At 41.9% G+C, this 22,641-nt stretch overlaps 1 protein-coding gene across 1 annotated transcript in view; it reads left to right on the top strand.

Moving 5' to 3' along the window:
• The first annotated feature begins 4,356 nt into the window (after nucleotides 1-4,356).
• Nucleotides 4,357-22,641, top strand: part of gbe1b (glucan (1,4-alpha-), branching enzyme 1b) — a 146,851-nt gene continuing 128,566 nt past the window's right edge. Inside the window, exons 1-2 of the mRNA XM_015951338.3 lie at nucleotides 4,357-4,584; nucleotides 22,534-22,641. The exon at nucleotides 22,534-22,641 is cut by the window's right edge and continues 62 nt beyond it. Coding sequence (XP_015806824.1) covers nucleotides 4,487-4,584; nucleotides 22,534-22,641 — 206 coding nt within the window. The 5' untranslated portion in view covers nucleotides 4,357-4,486. The remainder of the gene's footprint in view (nucleotides 4,585-22,533) is intronic.

A 22,641-nucleotide genomic window follows, 5' to 3' on the forward strand; every position in this document is an offset into this window, starting at 1 on the left:
TATTCGTGTCACCTTTGTTGACTGAGATGGTGGATTCTGTCAGCATCAATTAAATCACATAAAAGTTGGATTTCAATTGTTTAGCAGCTCTGAGCTCAGTCTTTATTTTAGCATCTATCCATCCATCCAACCATTATAGAAACATTCTAGTTGGCTTTTTTTGATGCAAGAAAGAAGTAAATCTTGCCGTAGGTCCTCCCTAACTGAGCTCCCGTGTCTGTCTGTGAAGATTATCCACTTATTGGAGATCCCTCACTTCTCCCACCTTGATGACCTCATCCTTTTAGGCATTACCCATAACTCATGAACATAGGTGAAAGGTAGAACGTAAATCGACTGGTACATCAGCATGCTTTCCCTTCAAGTTCCACCCTCCTCACCACAGCAGACAGGTACAGGTTCTGTTCATAACCTTACGGTTCGTATTCCTCAGTGCAGCCGAGCAGTAGACGGTTCCCAGTTTGTTTCACAGCCAAGAGCAGAACAGACGTGACAAAGATTAGCACCGCCGGGTCTGAAGCCGTGGATCTCAGCCAGAAAAAGGGCGATGTGCGAACTCCATATTGTCCTTTTCTTCAGAAGCGAGGTCTGATCGTGTATCTGTGAAAGAAAAGAGATCTATAAATCTGAGGGTTAAATGGTTGAGTCAGCTGACTGATGAGTCACAGCTGTATCCAGTATCCTTTTATGTGAAAAATGACATGGGAGAGTTCTAGTTTGCAGCAAAAAACAAACAAACACAGAGACACACATACAGTGCATTCAGAAAGTATTCATAGTGCTTCACTTATTCCACTTTTTGTTTATGATACAGCCTCATTCCAAAATGGATTCAATTCACTTTGCCCATAAAATTCAACACACAACACCCCATAATGATAATGTGAAGAGAGTGTCTTTGAAGTTGTTGCAAATATATTAAAAATAAAAAACTTAAGAAATCACATGAACATAAATATTCGCAGCCTTTGACGTGAAGCTCAGATCTTACTTGAGGTGTTTCAGCAGATTAATTAGAGTTCACCTGTGGTAAATTAAGCTGATTGGACATGATTTGGAAAGGCACACACCTGTCTATATGAGGCCCATGGGTTGACAGTGCATGTCAAATCACAAACCAAGCATGAAGACAAAGAGTGTAGACCTCTGAGACAGGACTGTTTTGAGGCACAAGGCTGGAGAAGGTTACAGAAACATTTCTGCTGCTTTAAAGGTTCCTATGAGCACAGTTCCCTCCATCATACGTAAGTAGAAGAAGTTTGGAACCGCCAAGACTCTTCCTAGAGCTGGCTGGCCTTCGAAGCTGAGTGAACGGAGGAGAAGGGCCTTGGTCAGGACGGTGACCACTAACCCGATGGTCACTTTGTCAGAGCTCCAGCGGTCCTCTGTGGAGAGAGGAGAACCTTCCAGAAGGACAACCATCTCTGCAGCAATCCACCAATCAGGCCTGTATGGTAGATTGCTCAGATGGAAGCCTCTCCTTAGTCAAAGGTGCATGGCAGCCCACCTGGAGTTTGCTAAAAGGCACCTTAGGGACTCTCAGACCATAAGAAACAGAATCCTCTGGTCTGATGAGACAAAAATGTAATGCCAGGCGTTACGTTTGGAGAAAATCAGGCACCGCTCATCACCAGGCCAATTCCATCCCTACAGTGAAGCATGGTGGTGGCAGTATCATGGTGTGGGAATGTTTTTCAGTGGCAGGAACTGGAAGACTAGTCAGGATAGAGGGAAAGATGACTGCAGCAATGCACAGAGACATCCTGGATGAAAACCTGCTCCAAAGCGCTCTTGACCTCAGACTGGGGCGACGGTTCACCTTTCAGCAGGACAATGACCCTACGCACACAGCCAAAATATCGAAGGAGTGGCTACAGAAGAACTTGATGAATGTCCTTGAATGGCCCAGCCAGAGCCCAGACCTGAACCCCATTGAACATCTCTGGAAAGATCTGAAAATGGCTGTGCACTAATGTTTTCCATCCAACCCGATGGTGCTCGAGAGGTACTGCAAAGAGGAATGGGCAACACTGCCCAAAGATAGGTGTGGCACGCTTGTGGCATCATATTCAAAATGTCTTGAGGCTGTAATTGCTACCAAAGGTGCATCAACAAAGAACTGAGTAAAGGCTGGGAATACTTATGTTCATGTGATTTCTCCAGTTTTTTATTTTTAATATATTTACAACAACTTCAAAGACACTTTTCACACTATCATTATGGGGTGTTGTATGTTGAATTTTATGGGCAAAATGAATTGAATCCATTTTGGAATGGGGCTGTAACATGAACAAAAAAGTGGAATACGTGAAGCGCTATGAATACTTTCCAGATCAATCAATCAATCAATCAATCAATCAATCAATCAAACTTTATTTATATAGCACTTAATCATGCAATGCATGCAACTCAAAGTGCTTAACAGATTAAAAAGGCCCTGCATACCCACATTCCATCCCATCCCCAGAATTTTAAAAACAGTCTGACAATAACCCCTTCACAACACTCATCCTCCGGCAGACACACGCACGCACGCACGCACGCACACACACACACACACACACACACACACACACGAAATTACGTGTCACAAAATAATGTTGATCATAAATCTATGGTAAACAAAACTATGTTTAAAAATAGCATGTATAAAGACAAATATGTGCTGTTTGCACTGTATAAGGTTTGGTTCTTGCTCCTGTTGTTGATCGAGATATAAGAAGTAAGACTCATCTTATACCTGGACAGCTGAAGTCCTGAGGTATTTTTTTGTACTTCACTAAATTTGTTGGTAACACTTTAGGCCAGTTGTGCCAAATAAACAAAGTATCTCAAGAACTAACCTCAGATCTGCCATATTCTGACATACTGAGTGAGAGGAGAAGTAGCAGAAGAGGTTGAAGTATAATAGGTGCATGGTATGTAAAAGTTGTGTCACTGAAAGAGTAAAAACAAATACAGATATATCCGGTTACAGTTGAACATTACATTGCCATGCCAGTGTTGCACGATAATACTGGGACATCCCCAGCTAACAAGTTTGTCACATTGTTTGGGAGTGACAAACTGATTCTGGTTTCTCATTGAAAAACTATTTTTACCAACATGAGTAAATGGTCACCTAAACCTGGGCACATAGCACCTCTTAGCATGGAAAAAGATGATAATTAGTCAGGGTAAAAATGTTAATGAGACTGGTGAGGATTATTATTATTATTGTTATTATTATTATTATCATTATTGTTGTTATTATGTTGTCCTCGGGTTCTTTGTCTTTACTCATTCTTGTAAACATTTGTTTTTTAGCCATGAATCAAAGAGACAACACTTATTGACACAACCTTCTGGGGTAGACAGTAACACCCTTGTTCCATCTATTACCAACAGATGGCTCTTTAGAATGACACTTGCTTTGTGACCTTTAGACAGGACAAGTTCATTTCGTGACAAGGACAGCGTCAGGAGCGGCTGCATCTTCAGTCAGCATGCATATTTATCAGCCTTGTCCGAGAGGGATTAAAACTAAATTACTGCAAGGTGACTCATCTCAAATTCAGAGACTCAGAGGATGTTTGTGATCAAACTTATTGAAGAAACATAAAATAAAATCAGAACACTTTTGGATTTCATTCTCAGGAAGATATGCCTGTTAAAGGGACTGCAGAGTGCTGGTGAAGTGGAGCTTGAGTCCTTAGAGATACACATAAAATAGGCACGGTGTAGAAGAGCTGATTAAAACAGATCAGAAACACTGTACTAAGTGAATACTGTGTCCATGTGTGTTTATTTCTGTCAGATGCCAGTTTATCTAGTTCCAGTAGGTCCTGGCAGTATGAAAAAATACTTTTATCAGTTTTATTTCTTAAAATAAAAACTATCTTAAATGAAATGAAGCACATTTTAAGGTGTTTAGTTCAAGAATGCAAATGAGGCTATTAGTCAAATTATTCTATTTGTGCATATTTTTTAAATAAAAAATCGGGGTCAAACATGTAGTGGTAAATCTGTTTGCCAGTCATAAATGGAAATGCATACAAAACTTGTAGAAGTTTATTAGGCTAGACATCTGTTTAAAATATATTTTCTTCAGACTCTTATTTGTTTTTATACATACATACATACATACATACATACATACATACATACATACATACATACATACATACATATATAATTTTTAACACGTTGTGTTGCATTAAAAATACACACGTCAAAGTCAACACAGCTGTGACCCAAGAGCATACTAATCGACTCATATTCCTTGGCCATTTTAAAGTAACAGTACAGCACAGGACAACCGTCACCACACCGACCGACTGGAAGCTGCTGGACACGCTGTGATAGGTCGGGCTGGGACGGGATTAACGGAGAAGCCCCGTGATTCGCTGCCACTTCCGGTACTAAAACACCTGCTCCGGTTCTGCCATCGTTCTGCTCGTGTCATCCTGAAGTCGGTGCTCGATTGGTTTTGTCTGGCTGGAGAAACATGGCAGACCGAGAGGATAGCATCACAGTTCCCGAGTTTAACTGCCTTCTTCAAACGGATCCCGGGCTCAAAAAGTATGAGCAGGACTTCAAGAGGAGGTAAAGAAAAGAGCAAGTTCAAAGTGCGGCTTTGTTCTCAACTTGTCACCCAACGTAGCTAAATCGAGCAGCCAGCTAAATCCTGGCGTGCGAGTCTTTCAGTGAAGTAAAACACCACTTATGCATATAAAGCGATCATTCCACACGTTTTTGCAGCGAGTTGCTTATCTTGCGGTCCCAATTCGTACTGTGCCCCCTGTATTCTCCCTGAGCTCTCTCCTGTCTGCCCAGCCTGCTGGCGTTAACCTGACGTGCAGCTCATAACCCGCTGCCAGCGAGTCTTCATTTTGCGTGAAAAGTTGGAGAAAAAACAGGTCTTTTCGACTTTCTGCGTCTGACCGCCGGGGAGCAGACGTGTGAGTCAGTGATGTGCACGTCGTGCATCGACGTGGTGCTTTAGGTTGAAATGCTGCAGCTGCTGTTGTGTTTTTATGTGAAAAATGAAATAAAAACGCATAATTTGGTGTTTTCAGCTGGTTAGGCATATTGGCAGTATGCAGCTGATAGTGACTGGATTGAGGCTTTGCTATGTGTACAGTTTTCCCCATTTAACCTAAATTGGACCTTCACTCGCATTTGAGTTTGTGACTGATAAAAAGATCAACTTAGATGCATTTATACTTCATTTTACTACTTAATTCCAGTTTTAGTTAATAGAAATCAGATAAAATAGCTGTTTTTACGCCCTGTTATGCAGGGATGCTTCCACACCAAGGATGTAGGGCTGATCAGATGAGTGCCACTCATAATGTTGGGGTGGCACACCAAAACTAAAAACCACTATAGATTTTCTGTCATCTTGTGTAGACTTTCAAATTATCTGCACCCCACTCCCTTCCAAATCTAAACTCATACACATCTTGTAATGTTTTAAGTCAGGTTAAGTAGAGCTGGCAAAATGAGGGCAAAACACACTGGCAACTCTTCATGCACTTGCCAACTAAACCCATGTTTCCCGTCATTTTCGTCCACGAATAAAACGCTTGCTGCGTGTCTTTTTACTCACCCAGTCACAGGTGAGTAAAACGTTCATATTTTTATTGTTTTTCCACAAGGTAGTCTTCAAGCTGCTCCCTCTCTGTTGCTAGATATCTTGGGCTCTCTTTATGTTTTTGAGGTGGCAATGGTGGTGCTGTTGGCGAAAGCAGCGTCCTGACCAATCACAAGCTTGCGTTCTTTGTCTCGTTCGACAGATGCTTAGAAAAGTGGGCTAGACTCCGTCTGTCCTTGAGAGCCTGTTGGAGAGCCCTCGCAAGGATGGATGATGACGTTTTGCGTGTCTCCGTACTGATGCAGATGCAGAAGCATAAAATAGGCTTTAGACTTAAAGTATAGCAAGTTTGGAAAACAAATTAGCTCTAAACATCTATTTTCATGCCTCTTAACTTTCTAACATAGTATAGCTATACATATATTGTAGAGAAAAAAAATAAAGTGGTCCTCTCGCATTTGTCTAAAAACCTCTACCAGTAACATGTTTCAGACCGAAAACAACCATTGGTCCATCCGGTTGTCGGTCTGGCCGAACCGCTACACTTCCCTGGGTCCTCTACTCATTACTCACTCGTGCATTTAGCAACAGAACACCACTGGTGTGAGAAGTTCTCTGCTCAATAATATCAAAGAAGGACAAACTACCAGATGCTACCACTTGAACTTTAAGACAAACAACCAGAGTCTCAAAAATAAAAACACCATGTGAAGAAAACTTTTGGACATAGAAAACAGTGACTGGTGTTTAGTCTAGAGCTGAAACGATTCCTCGAGTACCTCGAATAATTCGAGTACAAAAAATCCTCGAGTGAAATTCTCTGCCTCGAGGCTTCGTTTAGTTCATGTTTAATTAATTCATGGCTTTGCAATCGCCCGCGATCATGTTTCACCCGGACCGAAATAAGTGACGCACATACACACTGCACTGAATGCACATGAGAGTAGCGAATGTAACTTAACTTTCTCTTTAACCATGGTGGACAATGTGGACCCCGGTGGAGTGCGAAAAAGACAGAAAATTTCAAAGGTGTGGGACCATTTTTCACAATCCTTGTGAGTGTGAGAAAAAAGTGTAGAAATTAAAACGGACGTGTGTTAATAGGGAAATAGCTGGCGAGCCATGTTTGCGCATGCGCCGTGAGCGGTTCTGGTGCTGTTTGGGCCGCAGCCGCTCGCATTTGTTTACTGTAAAGTTGAAGTGCTGAAGTTTTGAAAACTAATCTTGAATAAAACTTGAATAACTGGCAATTGCTTGCTCATTTTAAGAGGTCTTTCATATTTTATAACATGTTATTTGATATAATGGTTTACAAACGCAAACAGGTAATTTATTAGAGTACTCGATTAATCGATAAAATATTCAATAGAGTACTCGATTACAAAAATATTCGATAGCGGCTGCCCTAGTTTAGTCCTCTCTTGTTTCCTCTGGCAATGCTGGTTTCTGGTTCCAGCAGAAGCGTCTCAGGGAAGACACCCGAGGGGAGGGGTGAGTGTTCCATGACCGTGTTCACGTTCAAAATCTAGCTTGTTCTGTAGATTTGCTTTAACAGCTTTAAAACGAATGCTCATCATTCAGAGCACTTACATTCTTGAGTAGATTTTAATGTGGTGCTTTAAAAAAGCCTGCATTATATATCCGTTTGTTCTTTTCTTTACATAAACTAAAGAGTTCACATGTTCAAGGTAAAAGTTACTTTATGTGGTTGTGCAGGTTTATTTATTTATATATATTTTTAATTCGACAGAATAGAAAAGCATCAATGTTATTTTGCGTCACATAGGAATTTTCCAATTTTATTTCACATCTTGTGTCAAATTAACCTCACAGGCTCAATAAGCTTGTCCTGTTTTAAATCTAAAAGTTGGCAACAATAATGATCTAAAGTGGAATTGGCTCATTTTGGGACGTTTTGGGAAAAGCTACGGTCTAAAGCTCTACTGATGAGCTCTATGGTGGTTTTATGTACTTTTTATCACCATGGCAGAGCTTGTTTCTAATGTGCCAGGTTAAGGGACCGCCTGCTTTGTATTTTGAAGCCAAGTGAGTCAGGCTGCAACCTCGCAGAGAGACGAGCACGTCAGTCCCATCTAAGACACAGCTTGGGGTTTCTAGGCTTCGCTGCACCCCAGACGTGTCTAAAACACCTATCCCGCTGATAAAAGTTGCTCGTAAATTATTTTACACATAGAATCACTGCAGTGTGAAGGTTAATTCCTGAAAAAGCTCCCAGTGTTCTTCCTCCCAGAGTCCAAACAGTGCTGAGAATTTACTTGGTTTATCAGAAACAGACCTATGACCACACGGATTGATTCTTTGGATTTTGCCACCACACCGGGGATTGTGTGCTCATGCATCCCGGGTCTAATGAGCTCCAGCTACAGTGCTCAGTTACAATGATTCCTCCAGACCTTGAGTCCTCAGTCCCAATTAGTTATCTGCTGTTGCAGCTTTAGTTTCGTGTTATTGGGATGGTATTTTATGATTGATTGTGAAAACAGCCGTTGATGCCGTGTGCAGGTCAAAGCCACAGTGAGCTGTCGAAATGTTCCAATATTTACCCTTCCTGCTACAAAAGTTCACAGGATGTACTGCTTGTTGTTGTTTTTTTTCCAACTTGGTAAAACGTGACTTTGAGCTTAGGGCTTCTGTTTATTACAGCAAAACATTCCTGTAAAGATCTAAATACATCATCGTAGCAAATTTCAAAGTAGAAATGCAGCAAAGCGTTTTGGTCTTCGGCTTGTAATGATGATGCAATGTTTTCAAAGTAAAACCGATGAATGCCTTTGATATAGGGATATGGAATGGATGTGCTCTGACTGAATAGTAATTGGCCGGGAACTGAAAATAAATATTAAAGAAAAGATCTTTTGCTTTTTTGGTTTTCAAAGAATTGCTTCAAGAAATCGGGCGAGTGTCAGTGAGAACACCTTTTGTGTTCTGATTGTTTTACCATCTTTGATGGCGGTGTTGGCTGTATTTATTTTCATGTCACCTTGCTCCAGGGTTAGTAATGTTGTTAGAAAAATGTTGCTTTTGGCAAATGCAAAGGTCCCCCCTCCAAAGCGTCTTTGGTGTGACTCCGGCGATAAGGACATCATTTGAAATTCTTCTCTCTGCTGGCCTGCATGGGAGCTTCTGAAACCCGAGCCGAGATCAAGAGTTGGAAATCTTTCTCATGTGCTTCTTTTTGTGGTTCAGATGGACGTGACAGGACTGCGCTTCAGCTGTCAACATCACTCACATGCATCACAACACAACAGACCTGATCACTCCGTCTATATTTAGGCTCTGACAGTGTACGAGTACGGTCGGCCGCTCTGAGGAGAGACGCTTTCAGGAAGTTCATTCAAGTTCAAATCAACACTTCAAATCATGCTTTTAATTTAAAGGGACTATGAGGAAGTTTGACAGCCAAAACATGTATATAAATAACACATTTCTTCTTCATACATTCTCCTGCAATGCCCTGGTCCTGTAGAATGAGCCCTGGCATTTTTACTGTGATTGTCTGTTTTTCTGTAAGCTCACAGAAAGAGAGTTGCTCGGGTCGAGCAGGCTGCTTCATGCGCGTTCATGCTCAGGCATAGCCTGTTGCATTTGCTATCCGTAGCTTTAGCAGCAGAGAGAGAGGCAGTGCCAACTCGGCGACTTTGTCGCTGTTCCTAACGCCTAGTGATGAACCTAGCTACATTTCTGAGGACCCTTGGCTACCTTCTGTTGAACTTTATTCTAGAAATTTCCTGCAAATTAGCAACAAAATAGCCATTTTTGCCCCGAACCGTTCTTGGATTGACATTGTTTCAGCTGTCATCAAGGATATAAACGTTACAGATAGCTTTAATGTCTCTGGTGCTTTAGCTCACCTGGTAAGATGTCTGACTCTTATGCAGAAGACCTGGGTTCAATTCCAGGTGTGAACATAATTTGTTATTTGGAGTTTCTTTTTTACATTAATGATATATTTTCTTACAGTAATAAGACACCCAAAGGCATTGAATTCACGGATAAAAAAGATGTGGGTTCAACTTTCATTTTGGAACTATTTTTCAAGCAAGGGAAGGGAATGATCTGAGCATGCAGGAGGACTGACCCATCTTAAACCTTTGTTGGCTGTGTTGAAGAGAAAGGTTCAGAACCAAATTATTTAATCAATTAGCTGCGTGTTTTCCTGTCCTCTGTCCTCTGGGCCACACACACACACACACACACACACACACACACACCCACACACACACACACACACACACACAGCACGTTCGGCTGGCCGACGAGAAAGTGCAGCTGCAGAGACAGAGGTGCATTATTTTTATTAATTTGCTGTGTTCTTCTGTCCTCCGGCCCACACACACACACACACAGGACTGTCTCAGCTGTTATTTTCGTTAAGGAGTGTGCACGTACAGCATGCACACCTCATGCACGAGCTTACTTTTGAAGCTGCAGTTACGCGTCAGGCCTGAGTAACGATCGCGAGCATAAAAACTTGAAACATCCTTACAGTCCCTTTGTAAAGGGCCATTGTATAGTTTTTATTGATAATATTTTAAAATATCCATCAAAATGTTGTTTAAATGAATGAAATGATGCCCAGTTGTTGATAAATATTGGTGGCTTCTTAACATAAAAATAAAAATCTGGTCTAAAATACATGGGAGTGGGTTTACGTCTCTGGGCAACACCATATTAGATGCCGTGTTTCCTTCTACGGGTGCCTTTGAGGACAAAATGCATTTACTGATTTGTAACAAACGATTACAAAACATTCTTCATTCACAAACGTTGTTTCACACATTTACCTCTTCACTAGTTGCCAGTGATGAAAGGGAGCCTGATGTGCTAATATTTTAGCAGAAGTTTGCACTCCCCAGGGCTTTTTGACCCTAATGGGCATCTGTTGCAAGATCTTACTCCATAACTAAAATGCAACTTGCTTGCAACTATTTAGCTATCGCCAGGAAGAATGCACACTGTCATTTTAAAGAAAGAATATAATTGGTCAAATAACATTTTTGAACATATTTTAATCCATTTCTGCAATCATCCTCTAGGGCTGCAACAAACGATTATTTGGATAATCGATGAATCGGATGGGGTCTCGAGACGATTAATCGATTAATCGGATTACATTGGGACATTTTTAAAAACTGCTAGGGAAACGTTATTTCTCTCCTTCACTTTATTAAACACAACATTAGGGCTGCAACAAACGATTATTTGGATAATCGATTAATCGGATGGGGTCTCGACACGATTAATCGATTAATCGGATTACATAGGGACATTTTTAAAAACTGCCAGGGAAACGTTATTTTTCTCCTTCCTTCACTTTATTAAACACAACATTATTAGAAAACAGTTCAATAGCAGAAAAACAACATGCCATCACCTAAATTGTCTTATAAGGCGTATAGACAGAGACCCTAAGCTACATCTATCTGTGACCTAAAATGCTTGGTCCAAGTTAAACAGCTTAAAGAGCAAGTCAACCCCTACCAGAGTCTAACTCCACTCCCGCTTCATGTTTGAAAAATGCAACACATGCTGTTGCCTGGCAGACCGAGAGGGCGGAGCCGCTAACAAATACACACACACTCAGGCTCACGACAGCATTGTGACATCATAATGTACCAGTTTACATCATAGCATACTTCTTAGCCAATAGCGGTGGCAGATTTAAATTAAAATACAGTGCAGAGTTTTTACCTGACAACGGCACAACACTGCCAGTTTTAGGCAGAATATTTAAATTTTAACTAAGATGCACTGAAGTGCCAAATTATTGACAACACGTGTCTGCAGCACGATTAGACACTCGTTTATTTAGTTTATCAACAAAAAAAAGTTTATTTGGGGGTGACTTGCTCTTTAAGGGCAATTCTCATCTGTTTTGTTTGATCTCATCTGTAGACATTTATTATAATTGGGGATGTCAAACAACTAATTTTTAAATGTAATTAAACATAGGCTGTGAATTAATCAAAATTAATCACTATTTCCAAAAATGACTGAAAAGATACCAAATAAAACAAAAGTAAATGAATGCCATCCTCCTTGCGATGATGCCCTGGGCAACTGCCATAAAGTCACATCAAGAAATGCTGCTGATCATTCCAATGATCCCAAATAGACTCACATTAGGCCACATGAAAGCAACTGAACCCAAAAATATATTAACCAGTATATAACTGCACTCTCACACAACACGCCTGCAGCAACAGTTAGGACTCCTCCCTCCCTTTTAAAAGCGTTTTTGCTTCTGAGGACATTGTGGTTGTAAAGCCACATGTTAGTAGTCTGGCCCCGGTGTGATCAACCAGTTTCTGCGGGAATGTGACGGCGGAACCGGTTCGCAGCGGCGCGAGTCCCCCCCCCCCCCCCCCCCCCGACTATCAAATAGCGTCGCGCTTACAATTTTATAGACTTTTTTTACGAGCTTAGGGCATGTCTAGCCTGTGTAATAATCTGGGGCTTGGGTGAATCACTTTTGAAAAGTTTTTAACTTACCCGGACACCGAGCTCTCTCCTTCTTCGCTGATGATTCTGACATGCTTGTGTTTAAGACGCTGCATCATCACCGTAGCACCCCCGTGCCATGCTAAGTCTGACCTACAAACGTTGCATGTCTTCGCCTGATTTAACTGAAAATGCTCCCAAACTTTAGAAGTTTTAACTTTTTTGGGGTCTCGCTGCTTCTGCCATGTTCCTCTTACAAACACCTGCCGGCTCTCCACCGGTCTGCGCGCAACGGCGGGCGGGAGGGGAGGGGGCTTTTGGAAGAGTTGCGCAACACAACGAATCGATGACGCAATTCGTTGCCAACGCTTTTAGTAATCGATTTTCATCGAATTCATCGATTCGTTGTTGCAGCCCTACACAACATTATTAGAAAACAGTTCAATAGCAGAAAAACAACATGCCATCACCTAAATTGTCTTATAAGGTGTATAGACAGAGACCCTAAGCTACACCTATCTGTGACCTAAAATGCTTGGTCCAAGTTAAACAGCTTAAAGAGCAAGTCAACCCCTACCAGAGTCTAACTCCACTCCCACTTCATGTTTGAGAAATGCAACACATGCTGTTGCCTGGCAGACCGAGAGGGCGGAGCCGCTAACAAATACACACACACTCAGGTTTACATCATAGCATACTTCTTAGCCAATAGCGGTGGCAGATTTAAATTAAAATACAGTGCAGAGTTTTACCTGACAACGGCATAACACTGCCAGTTTTAGGCTGAATATTTAAATTTTAACTAAGATGCACTGAAGTGCCAAATTATTGACGACATGTGTCTGCAGCACGATTAGACACTCGTTTATTTAGTTTATCAGCAAAAAAAAGTTTATTTGGGGGTGACTTGCTCTTTAAGGGCAATTCTCATCTGTTTTGTTTGATCTCATCTGTAGACATTTATTATAATTGGGGATGTCAAACAACAAGTTTTTTAATGTAATTAAACATAGGCTGTGAATCAATCAAAATTAATCACTATTTCCAATGTAGCGTAATGGTTGTTGGCTCTTTTATGAAAGAGGAACCATTCTACATAATAATCTGGAATATTAATTTTTACAAATTAATAACCAAATGTTATAGAGATAAGAAGACTCAAAGGTTGTTTTCATCGATAAACTGACGATCATATCCGTTTGTCTGTGTTTCAGTTCAATGAAAAGACAAGTTTAAAATTTAAGAGTTTTAATTCTTCAATTTAAACTAACAATTTGAAATGACAATCATAGGAAAAATAATCAACATTGGCAAACTTGTTGGACAATCTTTAACAGTTGATATTTTAAGCTTGCACAAATAGACCTTGTGGTGGATGTGCTAAGATTTGAGAATGATGGAATTATGAATGCGTGCATGCAGGTGTCTGAGATTGCTTCAGGGAGAGAAAAGGTGTCTGAGTGAAAAATTATGTTTTGCCATTAAACTTTAGTTCTTGTTAGAAAACCAGCATCAGAACGCTATCTATTGTGTTCTGCCTCACCGTACTTAGGACCCCCTTTCAGATCCGGACCTCGGAGGATGTTATATCCAGATGACACCTTGGTTGGCAGAGAAGACGAAGGTGTGCTGATGGTCCAGTCCAGAGTTGACCTCGGTACACATTGCTGAAGCGTTTAGCAGATGCGCTTTCTCAAGTTTAAGTTAACTCAGAAACCAAAAAACTCTGGGACGTGTCTGCGTTAGTGGGTGCATTTTAGCTATTCTGTCGGGCTTGACAGAAATAGCGTGATGGGAGAAAAGAAGCCGGCAGGCTTCTTCCCCGTGGCGTTCGTTCCGCACTTCCTCTCTCTTTCGTTCTCAGTCTCGTTCTGACTAACTTACCAAAACCACTTCTCTTCCCAAAACAAACTTGTTGTGCGTCAGAGCAAATGTATTTTGAGTTACTGTGGAGTGGGACCTGTGTGAGCACATGTGAAGGTCATTGCTAAACATCTTCAAAGCATTATTTAATTAAGTACTGATTCATTATAGTTCATTATGATTACCCAAAGCATAATAATCATTCATTTGATTTAAATACATTTATAATGAGCAAAGTGATAAAATGATTATTTAACTTTAATAATGAAGAAAGTTTAAGACTCTTTTATTATTATGACTAGACTGTGGAGAAGTCCTTCTTCTGAAGCTGCAGGTGTTGGATGTTGTGGAGTCCTTCAGACTTGCTGTCGGCTCAGGTCTTAATCTGTGGGTGAAAGTGCTGCGTGACCCAGCTTTGACCCAGCCGGGCAAATACGACCTTTGGCACAGAAAACCCATAATTCCTCACATTACACCAAAAATGACTGAAAAAATACCAAATAAAACAAAAATAAATGAATGCCATCCTCCTTGTGATGATGCCCTGGGCAACTGCCATAAAGTCACATCAAGAGATGCTGCTGATCATTCCAATGATCCCAAATAGACTCACATTAGGCCACATGAAAGCAACTGAACCCAAAAATATATTAACCAGTATATAACTGCACTCCCACACAACACGCCTGAAACAACAGTTAGGACTCTTCCCTCCCTTTTAAAAGCGTTTTCGCTTCCGAGGACATTGTGGTTGTAAAACCACATGCTAGTTGTCTGGCCCCAGTGTGATCAACCACTTTCTGCGGGAATGTGACGGCGGAACCGGTTTGCAGCAGCGTGAGTCTCCCCCACCCCCCGGGGATCTAATAGCGTTGCGCTTACGATTTTATAGACTTTTTTTACGAGCTTAGGGCATGTCTAGCCTGTGTAATAATCCGGGGCTTGGGTGAATCACTTTTGAAAGTTTTTAACTTACCCGGACACAGAGCTCTCTCCTTCCTTGCTGATGATTCTGACATGCTTGCGTTTAAGATGCTGCATCATCACTGCAGTACTCCCGTGCCATGCTAAGTCTGACCTACAAACGTTTCAGGTAACGAATGTCGTCGCCTGATTTAAGTGAAAATTCTCCCCAACTTTAGAAGTTTTTACTTTTTTGGGTCTCGCTGCTTCTGCCATGTTCCTCTTCCAAACACCTGCCGGCTCTCCCTCGCGCTGATCTGACTTGCTCCGGTCTGCGCTCAACGGCGGGCGGGGGAGGGGGGGCTTTTGGAAGAGTTGTGCGACACAACGAATCAATGATGCAATTCGTTGCCAACGCTTTTAGTAATCGATTTTCATCGAATTTATCGATTCGTTGTTGCAGCCCTATCATCCTCTTCATCAGATATTAAAGTGAAGTCTTCCTATATAAACAGAATAACACTTTTGGTGGAAGTGAAAGAGAGAATTGTGGCGGATTAAAGAATGCACCAATGCACTTCATTCATGCAATAGAAATGCTTAACAGGTTCTGAGAAGATCCCAATAACACTGACGCATAATGACTTGTAAACAATGCAGCATTATTCATAGCTAATGTATAGCTGCAATAGCTGTCAGTTAGCATAAATCACAGAGTCACAGTTAAAGCTTGTGTCCATAGCATGACATAAAGCAAAGGACGAGGAGATTAAAGGTCAGAGGAGATTGAGCAAGGTCTGTTGAAATGAACCACACTCAGGACCCCCTTGTATTGGCACTAACCTGCACAGCACCTCTGACATACGTTCTACTACCTTGTTACTTAGGACATACTCCCCGCTTTCTATTCCTCACCCATACCTCCTCACCCTCAGAATAAAACTCGAAGTTAGCCCGCAAGTCATATGAATCTTTCTGCCATGCTGCAGCCCTCGCCTGATGCCACTTAACTGCCTCCACCACAGTGGACAAAGTATCCTGCAGCTTTGGCACATACTCATTGGCTGAGGAAAAAGACTCCTGCTTACCCACACCTAGCATAATATTCACCGTTAATACAATCTCTCGACTGAATAGGACCTGAATAGGACCTTGTAAGGGGTAACAGCAGTGCTACCATGGACACTACTCTGTTAAGCCATCATTACATAGGGCAAGAGGGAGTCCCAGTTGAGCTGATTATCTTCCACCAACAAAGACAACATAGCTAAGAGTGTCCTATTAAACCTCAACCAAGCCGCCCGACTGCGGGTGATAGGGATATGTCCGAGATTTATGAATTTGCAACAGCCTGCACAATTCCTGAAACAAGGTGGACTCAAAGTTACGACCCTGGTCGTAGTGGAGGCTTCTTAGTACTCCAAACCGGCACACCCACTCTGTCAATACTTTTGCAATTGACCTCGCCTCTTGGTTAGGGAGTGGAAAGGCCTCGGTCCATTTTGAAAAATAATCCCCAACAACCATGATGTACTTATTTTTGCACCCCGTCTCAGGGAGAGGACCCAAGATGTCCACTGCAACGCGTTCAAAGGGTCTACTTGTTACCGAAGATTGCAACGGGGCCAAAGGCGGCATCCCCTGTGTTTTCAGAGAGCCACTATCAACACACTCCCTGACCCATGTCCTAACATCCCTAAACCACCCTGGCCAAAAGAAGCGGTCCTTTATGGTTTCTGCACTCCCAAATGTCCTCCAGTGGGGACATTATGCAACTGCCTCAGGACACCAGGCACCATACTGTGGCAGGACAACCTGGACGTGGGTGGCAGTATCAGTGTATGCTGGAGCAACACGCACAAGCCTGGACCCCTGAAGCTTGAGCTGATCCCACACATTGGTGAATGGCTGCAGACATTCCTCCTCAGCTGGGCTACAGGACGCCCCAGACTTCTTAAAAAAATAATGAGCTGCAGCACCGGATCATCCGCCTGGGCTTGGGCCAATTCATCCATCCCACAACCCTGACCGGCACTCCCCTCCTCCACTTGTACAGAACATACCCTCCGTTCTGCTTGGCAGTCTTGGTCCTGCAAGCCCACCTGCCCCAATGATTGTGGCTCACCATGGGTTGATGTTAACCTGGAGAGGGCATCCACATTACAATGCAGTTTCCCTGGGCGAACGATCTTATAAGGAAAACAAGCCAATTGTTCCACCCATCTAGCCAACTGCCCCTCCACACCCTGGAAGTTGTGCAACCAACTGAGGGAGTTATGATCAGTTCTCAGGGCAAATTCTCTGCCTAAGAGGTAATGCTTGAAGTGTTTAGTGAACACCACCATGCCCAACAGCTCCTTTTTTGTTGTAGCATACTTGCGTTCCTGTTTTGTCAGTGCCCGACTAGCATATGCTATGACCCACTCTCCCAAACCTCCTACCTGGGACAGCACTGCTCCAATTCCAACATCACTTGCATCAATATCTAAAATGAATGTTTTATCAGGATCTGGATGAGCCAGGACTGGAGCGGCTATTAATCTGGCTTTAAGGCCATCAAATGCCACCTGACAGTTGTTAGACCACTGAAACCGCTTTCCCTTCTCCACCAACTGATGCAAGGGCCGAGCAATATGTGCAAACCCCCTGATGAAACGCCTGTAGTAGGATGCTAAACCCAAAAAGCTCTGCAACTCTGACTGGGTACAGGGCACTGGCCATTCTCTATCTGCCTCAACCTTGGCAGGATCTGGCATTACCCCATCTGCTGAAATCACATGGCCTAAATAATAGACTTGTGTAGCAAACAAATTACACTTGGAGGCTTCAACCTTAAGGTTAGCCTGTTTTACCTTCTCCAACACCTGATCAAGGCGCACTAGATGTTCCTGAAAGTCCCGCCCAAACACAATGATGTCATCTAAATAGACCAGGCATGTTTTCCACTGCAAATCGGCCAGGATCAAATCCATCAAACGTTGGAAGTAGGGCTGGGCGATATGACGATTTTAGACCGTTTTACGATCTACACATCTGACGGTCTGTCATTTTTGAGACCTTTTTATCACGATTCACAGCACTGCTGTTGAAATTCTGCCTCTGAATTAAAAGGAAACTTACCTCAGGCGAATGACACGCCTTTGTTTGACCCTTAACCAATCAGAGTGAGTCACAGTAATATATTAGTGCCCCACTTGTTTTCACCTGTGTGTGAACAAACATGGCTTCGGCCGCGGCTGAGAGCGACAACGAGGTTTTCGTTCCGAAGAGGAACGCCTCGTCCATTATATGGAACTGGTTTGGTTTTTCACCAGACGACAAAGAGCAGCGAAACGTCATTTGGAAGGAGAGCGTCAAGGCAAGTGATGGCAACACCACAAACTTGTTTAATCACTTGAAAAGAAGGCATCCCAAACAATACAATGAGAGCCAGCTGGCAGCTGCGGCTGCAGCGGCTAGTGCTTCTTCCAGGCAACAAACGCTAACAGAAACACTCACAAAACTCACTCCTTACGACAGAGACAGCAGACGATGGAACAGCGTGACAGATGCAGTGACGTACCACTTGGTTATAGATTTGTGTCCCGTGCGAACAGTAGGAACATGATAAAAGCATTGGATCCGTGCTACGAGTTTTCAGCTGCAAGTATTTTTCGAACACCGCCATTCCACGCATGTACGCTGAATGCAAAATAAGAGTTGCAGAAAGTATTCAGAATGCGCAGTTTTTTGCTACCACAAGCGATCTCTGGTCCAGCCGCACATCAGAGCCGTATTTGAGCTTAACTATCCACTACATGAACAACTGGGAGCTACATAGTATTTTCAACAAGTTAATGTTTGCACAATACATTTGCAATTGACATGTTTGCACTTTAAATATGTTTATAATTTGAATTCATGTTAAGTTACTAGAAAAACGAGAAAAACTTATTTTTGTAATTGTTTCTCTCAGGGCTTTTATCATCTCTGGTGTGAGTTTAAAATATAAGTGTGTTAGCACTGTGTTGATTATCCCTAATATGAATAAATGTTTATTTATTCAATGTTTCTCTTCTTTAATACGCAATTGAAGTTATGCTATTCATGGATAAAAAATCGTGATAAAATCGAAATCGTGATAAAATATTGGAAAAATCGTGATATTCTATTTTTGCCATATTGCCCAGCCCTAGTTGGAAGGTACCCGGGGCATTGCATAGTCCAAAACTCAATACATTGAATTCAAAAAGCCCCTGACGAGTAACAAACGCTGTCTTAAGGTTGGTTTATGCTTGACGCGTCCGCGAGGTCCGCACGGCTCCGCGTGGAAAAGTTGCGTCATTTTGCGTAATTTTAACAACCACGCCCCTCCACCGCGTCTCCGCACGGCCCAAGATTTCCGCAACGCGCACCTCGGAAAATTTCTAACCACGCGGACGGTCGGACGCGGAAAAACATGGCGGACCGGCACGGCAGAGGTTCGTAAATACAGACATTTGTATGATCCAGCTCTCAGAGATCACCGTGATCAACATGTTGTTAATAATTCTTGGAGAGAAATAGCTCGCACTGTCGGAAAAGACGAGAACGCTGTAAAAAATGCTGAAATACCATGTTGTAAACAGTGATTTCTACTTCTATTATGGTGTAGTGTTGGATGCATGCTGTAGAGCTCCATGCTGCCCCGTTCAGTTTGGGAGAATATTGGCTCACCGCAGACACGAGCCGCACAAACCATAAACGCTGCGAGTTGGGATGGTTGTGAAGCGCGTTCCAGCCGCGAGCCGCATCACCGCGCGGAAAGTGAATGCGTCAAGCATAAACCAAGCTTTAGAGCGATCTTTCGGCTCCACCTCTACTTGCCAATACCCGTTGGCTAAATCTAAAGTCGAGAACCAATGTGCATGTACAAGGCTGTCCAATGCACCATCTATACGAGGAGAGGATAAGAATCCTTTCTGGTGTAACGTCCAGCAATGGTCAGTTTTAGGTACAGTTTGACCTTTCAACATCTGGTCAAACAGGAGACCCAAGTCTGCATGTGTTCCCTTTAAATGAGCCTGCCTTCATACCAGATGGAGCTCACAGACTCTGCAGCTCTGACAACCGATAACGACATGTCTACAATAACTTTCTTTCCCAAGGCTTCCACATAAGGAACACTCCAGGTCTGATCAGTCGCTAAATTCAAGAATGATTTCCTAAATCAATATGAACTTCTTCCATGACTTATAATCATTAAATAAACGTTTGTTTATTGGTACTTATAATAATTATATTATAATGAAATGCTTCATTAATCTGTGCTCAATGATTGAAATTTGAAATTAATGTTATGTCTACAATTACTGCAATGTGGTTCCGCAGGTTTATATGGCAAAGGTCATAACATTTGTACTCGCACCATAACAAGTAAGGTTACGTTAGACTCTGACACATAAATAGTCTTTTACCCAGTCAGAACATCCGGTCAAAGAAGGCACGTTTCTGAGTTGTCTTGGTAACATCTCTCAAGCCTGTCAGCCTTTGGTTGGCTGTGCAAATCATAACATCAAAACCTTAAAACTGGATCACTCTGTGTGATTCGACAGTTCTAGAAAAAGCTTCAGACCGGCCAGCTGAAGCACACCTCTTTAACCCGTCAAAGATTTTGACACGTCGTCAAAACCTTTTTGCACCTTCGAAGCTGATGAACATCAGTTCCTGCAAAACAAACTGATATTGCTTAGGCTCCTTAAGAGTCTGCCAGACGCACGGTTCCATCCTCTGTTGTGACCTAGAGACAACTCTTAAGACCGGTTTCGTGGGGGCCGCAGTTTCTTCTACGGACCTCGGCGCCTGGAAATCCGATGACTTTGACATTCCGGATCTATCACGAGGGTCTCCGAGAATGGGTGAAGTAGACATGACAGATTGCGTCTGATGTGTCTTTGATAAGAACTTCATAGTTTATGCAACCCAAATTCTTTTACATCCAGAACTCAGCTTTCCTAAATAAGGAGGTTCTGACTAACACCGCATTGAAACCTAGGTTTATTCATCACATTTAGTTCCATCCACTCACAGCAAATGCTTAGTTAACTAGTCATGTTTTAATTGTTTGTAAAATAAATTCTTACTTTTATAAACCTGACTCTTTTCTGAATCAAATTCTGTTAAGAAATAAAAAATGTGTATTGGCATCAGTCTTAAAGAAACCCATATCGGTCGGCCTCTAATTTTTTGTAACCAAGTGAGATGCTAGAAAGCTTTAGACATAAAATACCGGTCCCAGTGAGAAAAGATGGGTAACATGCCGTGAAATTCAGTGTTTATACCTTTTGTGATTTGTGATCTGCCCTCATCGTTCTTTAATCTGAAGCAGAAACTGTTACGAGAACACTGCATCCATACAGAGTTGGATTCTGGGTCGACTGACTGGAACTCATTTATAACCATAGACATGATTTAATGGGTTTAAATTGATTCATTGAAGCTCTGCCCTTATGTGAATGCTCCTTTTGTCCTTCGTTTGAGCTTATTCTCGAATTTGTGTCAAAGTGAAAAATGGTGCATGATCAGTTGGACTTTAAAGGGTTTCCTTTTGACGGTTACTATCTGTGTCCGAAAAACAGGGAGCAGCTGCCGAGAAAACATGCGTTTTTCTTTCTTTTTTTTTCTTCTTTCATTTCCTTATCGGTAACTCCAGGGCATTCATAGGCTAGTCAGAGCTTTGGTTCAGGGCTACAGGGGAGAGAGTGTACTTAGCTGTCCTGGCAGGACGAAGGCTCGCCATACCCAGGGAATCTGATATGGACACCGGCTTGGCTGCAGGAGCCACAGTGAGATGAATTGTCACATAGTTGGACTGTCTTTAGCCGTTTAAGGAAATTGACAGACCTTTATCATTTAGGAAATGCCGGTAGTCACACATTCTTAAAGTAGTCAGGCAGGTTTTCATCTGAGGAAGGACCTTCAAACGATGATAACAGAGCAGATTAAATGGGATGAGACACCAAGATCTGCATGTAGCCGAGTGCTTTTGAAAAGGTTTGTGAAACATGGATGAGAGAAATTCTTTTCAAGGCCTGCTTAAAATCACAAATTATTAATTTTGTTATTATGGTGAGAGATGACAAAATACAGGGAATTCATCCGTTTTAATCTTTTTACACGGTGTCATGTTTCTCTTTACCATTTACTCAAGTACGTTTTCTTTCATAATTATTTAAAGTAATTTCCTTAAGTATACTCTTTTATCATTTACTATTTGAATTTTTTGCACAGGGATAATTTAATGAAATGTTATATCCTGTGTAAAATACTTCCATTGTATTGTGACTAAAACAACAGAATTTCTATCTTTATCTAAGAAATAAAAACAAGATTCAGACTAGTTAAAGTTGGCCACTATTAATGTATTTCACTTGATTTTTATTTCTATATTTAAATATATTTTCTGTGTGTGCACATGTGTATTATGTGGAAATCAGCATGATATTTTCTGTTTTTACAAAATGTGTAAAAAAAAACAAATACAAACAACACTTGACCCATCATTTGATTACAGTAAAGTAAACGTGATGTGATTAGCTCTTTAGATTCTGGACTTACTGTTTTTTAGCAATGGTGTGTCCACAAAAAACCTCAACTAACCTCAGTTTAGAATGAGGGAAAGCAGCTACAGATCAGTTTAAAGTATAGCAGGAAAAAAACAGAAGATTTAGTGGTTAACGCTTCATTTTTCATATCTTCTCATTGGTTCAAAGGTATGAGCTGCTAAAGAAGCAGCTTTCCATTCTGGAAGAGGCAGAGGGAGGCTTTGACCAATTCACACGCAGCTACCGCTCCTTCGGTGTGCATCGGCAGTCTGACAA

This window comes from Nothobranchius furzeri, chromosome 13, assembly GCF_043380555.1.
Source record: "Nothobranchius furzeri strain GRZ-AD chromosome 13, NfurGRZ-RIMD1, whole genome shotgun sequence".
NCBI lineage: Eukaryota > Metazoa > Chordata > Actinopteri > Cyprinodontiformes > Nothobranchiidae > Nothobranchius > Nothobranchius furzeri.